Source organism: Emydura macquarii, unplaced genomic scaffold (assembly GCF_026122565.2).
Source record: "Emydura macquarii macquarii isolate MOO-44397 ecotype Brisbane River unplaced genomic scaffold, CSIRO-AGI_Emac_v2 contig_450, whole genome shotgun sequence".
Classification (NCBI taxonomy): Eukaryota; Metazoa; Chordata; order Testudines; family Chelidae; genus Emydura; species Emydura macquarii.
Genome location: NW_027130587.1, coordinates 3,913,071 through 3,919,258, shown reverse-complemented (window position 1 = coordinate 3,919,258; position 6,188 = coordinate 3,913,071). Strand labels below are relative to the sequence as shown.

General features: G+C 61.1%; 1 protein-coding gene across 5 annotated transcripts in view; it reads right to left on the bottom strand.

Moving 5' to 3' along the window:
* Positions 1-1,171: 1,171 nt before the first annotated feature.
* Positions 1,172-6,188, bottom strand: part of POR (cytochrome p450 oxidoreductase) — a 49,447-nt gene continuing 44,430 nt past the window's right edge. For all 5 annotated transcript variants that reach the window (XM_067537799.1, XM_067537800.1, XM_067537802.1 and 2 more), the window contains 4 exons: positions 5,236-5,503; positions 3,635-3,780; positions 3,091-3,176; positions 1,172-2,185 (listed from right to left, as the gene is read on the bottom strand). In XM_067537799.1, the coding sequence (XP_067393900.1) occupies positions 2,041-2,185; positions 3,091-3,176; positions 3,635-3,780; positions 5,236-5,503 (645 nt within the window). In that variant the 3' untranslated portion in view covers positions 1,172-2,040. The remainder of the gene's footprint in view (positions 2,186-3,090; positions 3,177-3,634; positions 3,781-5,235; positions 5,504-6,188) is intronic.

Sequence of the window (6,188 nt, the reverse complement as noted above, 5' to 3'; positions counted from 1 at the left end):
GATGAGGGTGACCACGGGGGCCGAGGAAGTGACTGGCTGGTAGCAGCTCAGGCCCCTTGGATACATTTCTCAGTGCAATGAAGCAAGAGGAAACTGATCTCAAGAGGCAAAATAAAGAGCCTGTTTTATTCCCAGGGCAGTATATTTAGAAGTATGTACAGTCATTGAACAGGCTGCTGCAGCTTCTTCATCAGCGAGTCTCCGAGGGGTGAACATACAACAGATCCCAAGCCAGGACTGTACAAGGTGCGAAAGGGGGTGAAGTCATGTAACTAACCACGCAGTCACCGCTCCCTGGGGCTGCCTGCCGCTGCACAGCCCTGCCTCCTGCAGGACAGCTCGGCCCATTTAACGGCAGGGCAGTGGCTGGAATTACTCCCCCCTTTCCCCTGAGGAGGCTTCAGCCATTTCCCTTCCCTTCTGCCTGGGGCTAAGGAAACATAAGGGTCAATGAATGCAAGAGCTGCAGTTCAGTCCCTGCCACACACAGCTGCTGGCATGGCAGCAGTGGACACACAGGAGCCAGCCCCGGGAGCTGGTTCTCTCTCTGCCCCGAGGTGAGACACTGTGTTAAGAAAGGAGCCTCAACAGCTGTTCCCTCCTCCCAGGGGCCAGGCTTCCAGAGGGATTTTCTGTCAAGGGGCTGGGAAGTTACGTAGTGAGGCACCAGTTGCTGAGACTGGAGCTGTGTGTGCAGGAAGCCACTGGGAGTCTGCGCCCCCCAGCCAACTTTCCTGGGAGGGCCCCGGGGGCTGGAGCGGGTTTCAGTAGGGGAGGGGGCCGTGAGACCAGGGCAGAGGTGGGGAGAGCTCTGGCCAGATCCACAGGGGGCTAGGCTGTGGTCAGAGCAGCACTGGAGAAAGGGGGCTGGCGCTGGCAGTATCAGCCACAGCCTGGCTGAGCAGAGCAGGCTCCGGTAGGAGTCATGAGCAGAGCAACACATCTAGAAAGGCCTCTACACTCAGAGCCTGGCCAGGAGCTGGGCAGGCGTTTACACTGGCACTGGCATCTCCTAGGTAAGCTCACACGGCCCTAACCCAGGCTGGAGTAGGGCTCTGCAGGCTCCGATAGCCAAGGCTGGTTTCAGGCCACAAGGGCTTTCAAAGGGCACTGACTGCGCCGCAGGCTGCCCCCTCACAGCACGAGGGGCGGCAAGTCTATAGGGGCAGACACAAGGCAGACATGGCTCAGCATCCCTGCCTCTGCCCGTGCAGCCCTGCTACCCTGCAGGGCTCAGGGGAGCTACGTGGAGAATCCCTCCCTCCTCGGTGCTGCTTCCCACGTGCAGCGGCAGGGGCTGGGCACCTTCCAACCCAGCGTCCTGGAGTCTCAGCTGGCCCGGTTAGAACCCATGGCACGGCCAGGATCCACTTCTGGAGCCCAGAGTGGCTGCCCGCCCAGGGCTCTGGGCCAGATCTCCTCCAGGCCATGCCGGAGCAGGGGCCACACCGTCACCAAAGAACCGCTTCAAAACCAAGGCAGCTCCCTGGGAGGGAAGGGGGCAGCAGGAGGTAGGCAACTAGCCAGAGGCGCCCGGGGGGGGTTGGCTGGAAGCCAAGGGCTGGTACGGGGCGGGCGCCCTCACTCCCACTTCAGTTTCCACGGGAGCAGAAAGCGGTTCCTGAGAGAGGGGAGGGCGGTGAGCGGCACTGCTGATGGGTCGCTGTTCAGAAGGCAAAGCAGAGGGGGCAGCCCCCCAGCTAATGGGCCTGGCCCTGAGCCAGGGACATGGGAACCCCAGAAGGAATTCAAATCAAGCCCTGGCTCCCAGCCCGTCCAGCCCAGTGGAGATGCGTCTCCCCCAGAAAACCAAAGGGGATTCTAGGTGTTCCCCACCTCTGCCCCGTCCTTCCCAGGGCTCTCCTGCGACCAGTCTAGCAGAGGGGGAGGCGGGCGGAGAAGGAACAATTACCAGTTAGGGGGATCTAGGGTTTCATTTTGTTTCAGTGGCACGTTCTTGCAATAGCTGGGCAGGTGCTCTTCGTCTCCCATCCAGCAGCCGGCTGGGAATCCTTCCTCTCCCTGGCCCGGCAGCCCGGCTTAGCTCCAGACGTCCAAGGAGTACCGGCCCTTGGTCATCAGTTTCTTTACGTAGTCCACAGCCTGGGGCTGGGCCATGCTCCCAAACTCCGCCACGATTTCGTAGAAGGTGTTCTGCACGTCCCGTGCCATGTTCCGAGCGTCGCTGGAATGACAAGAGCAGAGAGGGGACGTGAGCGAGGGCAGGCATCACGTCCCTCCACCTCCCTCGGCTGCGCAGACGCAGCAACCCAGCCAGGCTAGGGCACCGGGCCGAGCCTGACGATCACAGCCCCGGGGGAAGGTGAGATGCTGCAGGAGCCAGGCTGGGCAGAGACTGGAGAAAAGGTCCCAGCCCCCCAGCCTCTGGTGCCAGGCCAGAGATGTTTGTCTCCCATGCCGAAGGTGGTTTACAGGCAATACCAGGCTGCCATGTGGGCACGTGCTGCTCCATCTGGCCTGGCCAGGACAAGCAACAGGTCTAGGGAGCTTGGCTACCGAGGGATCAAAGGGGCACTGAGCAGGAACCTGCACATCACTGGGTGTGAGCAACCAGCCCTGGGCCAGCAGCATGCACTGCCCATCAGCCCGGCACCTGCTCCCAGCCCTGGGCCAGCAGCCTGGTACCTGCACGTTGGTCTGGGAAATCTGCACTGCGGGAGGTGTCTTGACAAAGGCTATTTGGCAAGGCAGTGGCAGAGCTGGGGGAGAACCAAGCAGTTCCTGGCTCCCAAGCCTGTGCTTAGACCACACTGCTGTTATTCCACCCCCAGGTGCATGGTGGGGGAAGGGGGCCACATCACTCACTGAACCTGGCATGTGAGTTGAGAGCTTGGCTCCTCCCCTTTCACAGCCGGGGGAGCGTCCCTGAACCCAATGTATTGCTGAAGGAGCCTGAGTCCAGCCATGTAGCTGAAATCTTTCAAGCAAATCGAGGGGCAAGGTCCTGGTAAAGCCACATTCCCGCCCCCTCCTCACTCACCCCAGCCCCTGGGAATTGGGGCTAACAATGGGACACCCCGAATCAGCCCATAGTCCAGCCAAGGGCCACGAGCTGCTGGCTGGCCTTACCCGCACACGTAGATGTGAGCGTTCCCCTCGTGGATCAGCTTCCAGACCCCTTCTTTGTTTCTCTTCAGCAAGTGCTGCACGTAAACCTGGCAGAACAATGGCAGCTGGGTTTAGCGCAGCGGGGACAGGATTCCACGCGCCAAATGCAGCGAGCAGCCGGGCTGGCTGCTTCATCGCGTGTCCCTCCAAGGGGAGGAAAACCAAAGCTGCAGAGGGGACGTCAGCGGGCCTGCCCCACTCCGGCACTAGCACAGGGCCACGCCAGCCGGGGGGCGGCTCAAGGGCAGGTTCTCAAGCCAAGCGGGAGTGGAGACTGATGCTCCCCAGGGCTGTGGCATCTCCCCACGGCCTTGCTTTGAAGCGCAGGGTCCAGACCAAGGCCACCAGGGCCCGATCGGAGCAGTAGCCTGGGCTATGGCCTGGCAGCTCCCATGGTCCTGTCCTGACACCGTCTGAAGGCAGCACCCACCCAGCTGCAGGAGTCCAGCCTTCCACACACAGGCTTCAGGGAGGAAAGGACCATAGCCTCTTAGCTGGGCTTTACCTTCTGGTCTTGGTCCCTGGAGAAGGCAACGTTGAGCTGGGTGAGGGCTCCCTCCTTGTGGAGCTGGGTGAGCTCCTCTCGGTACAGGTAGTCCTCGTTCTCATGGCGACAGCCATAGTACAGCACCGTCTCGCCGACCTCCTTCCCTGGGACACAACACGGCAGCTGTCACCCCAGCCCTGCCGTCTCCCCGGGGCTGGGCAGTGAGCTGTCTGCGGGACTTCCACAGCCCCTGCCGCCGTCGAGTCTGAGCCCCGCAGTCTCAGGCCTTTGTCTTCACACTCCCATAAGGAAGGGCCGGGCTATTCTCCCATGGGGAACTGAGGCATAAAGACACTAAGGCCCATGTTCTCAAAGAGATTTAGACACCTAACCGGGATCTGGGCCTACGTGACTTGTCCAGGGTCACACAAGGAGTCTGTGGCAGAGTAGGGAACCGAAGCCAGGTCGCTGGACCATCTTTCCACCCTGCCCCGGCTACCAGAAGCCGGCAGTCCTCCAGCCCTGACCAGCTACCTCCCCAGCAGCCTCCTGCTCCAAACCGGGCCAGCCTCTACGTCACGGTTATCTAGCGCCGCCCACCGGGCTGCAAGCGCAGGCTGCGCCCAGGGTAGGTTAAAGCGGCAGGAGGTTGAGCTGAAACCTCTTCCGCTGCTGACAGCGCCAGGCGCTTCCTCCTTTCGGGTGTGGGCACCTCACAGCCAGCCCTGGTCTTTCAATCCCACTTTCCCCAGCGCTGTCAGACCCAGCCTGCCGCCCGCGTCCAGAGAAGGGACGGGAGGATGCCCTCTCCTGCATTCCTGCCCACCCCAGCGCTCTGGAGTGCCCCGGCTGCGGGCGGAGGAACCAAGGAGCTGCCCAGCAGATGGGCCCACAGAGGAAAAGGGACTTCTCTCCCTTCCAGCGGCGTGTGCTGGGGAAAGGTACTTTGGACCACGTTACAACGAGGAGACGGGGCAGCACTGAGGTGGGATGGGGGGAGTTGCCCCTCGTCATCCCACGGACTCTGGCCAAGCCGTGGTGCAGCTTTCCCGGGCTGCAGGTGAACCGGACACGGAGGATGGGCTGCAGCCAGTGCCCTGAGTGTGCCCCAGAGCCCGGCCAGCACAGGAGAGCCGTGATTGGCCCACACTGCTGTCAGTCACTGCGGGTCTGGGGGGGTGGGGGTTCCGCCCGCACACCCACAGCAAACAGCGCTGACCTAGGGGATTTGGGGGTGCATGGAGGTGGGGGTGCCGCCAGGCACTCGGGGGCACATGGAGGTGGGGGGGGGGGCGAGACTCCAAAATCTTACCACTGCTGCAAGTCCCCTCCCCGCCTGCTCCCCGGAAACGGCTTTGAGATGGGACCACACAAACGCTAGAGTGCTACTTCTGAACCCAGCAGGAGCGAGCCAGAGCTGCAGGGCCGGGGGTCTCCCCTCTGGCTGCAGGGCCGGGGGGGTCTCCCCTCTGGCTGCCCACAGGAGATTGGGGGTTCGGAGATGGTCACCGGTGGCTGGCACTGCAGCGGACAAGGTAGTGCATCCAACCGATGGCTACTCTGGGGTCGGGTTTTGGACCAGCTGATCTGGTAACACTGTGCAGCTGCCACACACTCACCTTGCTGCTTCAGCCAGGCTCGCTCCTGAATGAAGCCAACGAACGGGGCGATCCCGGTCCCGGGCCCAATCATGATGACGGGCGTGCCGGGTTTGAAAGGCAACCGGAACTGGGACTTCCTCACGTACATGGGCACCATCAACTTGTGCCCATTTTCACTGGGCACCTTGTTCTTCAGCCAGGTGGTGGCCACTCCTTTGTTCATGCGGCCGGTCTTGGTCTCGTATTCCACAACCACAGCGCAGATGTGGATGGAGTTAGGGTGAACCTGGAGCAAAGACAATTGGCACCAGCTTTAGAGAAATGCAGTCACCCATGTGTTGGCAGGCAGCACCTATGGGGGAATTAGCCCCATTGCTTGTTCATCGACAAGAACTGTATCGCGCCCGTCTTCCACTGCGCCACAGGAACAATTTAGCCTCCACATATTCCACTCCGGGTATGTCTCCATTGCATGACGACTGCAGCACAGGTCGGAGCTTTGGTCCAGCTAGCTCCTGTAACAACAGCAGTGAAGTGAAGGCAGAACAGCCTATGCCAGCCCTCCTGGGATCTTGGATATGTTCTTGAGCCGTCACCACCAGCGCCGTCACAGCTTCACTGCTATCATTCACTCACCCATGCTCGCTAGATGAAAGCTACAGATGCTGCCGTCACACCACTGACTGCAGGGTAGACATGCCCACCGCCTCTGCTACATTGCAGCACCAGGGACAAGATGCTAGAGTCTATCGAGTTGTCCTTTAGTGACCCCTGCCGGGAGGAATGCCGGATTCCCAGCGTGCTGATTTTAGACTCTCCCTTCCCCTGCGCAGATGCAGCACTAATTTGGCTAGGGAGGAAGAGGAGGAGGGCGGGTAGGACACGCTCTCGAACTGAAATCTGGTGTCAGATTCTGGTGCCCTTCTCCCTGCATTGCTGGAAGAGTAACTAACAGTGCTTTCGAGAGGGAG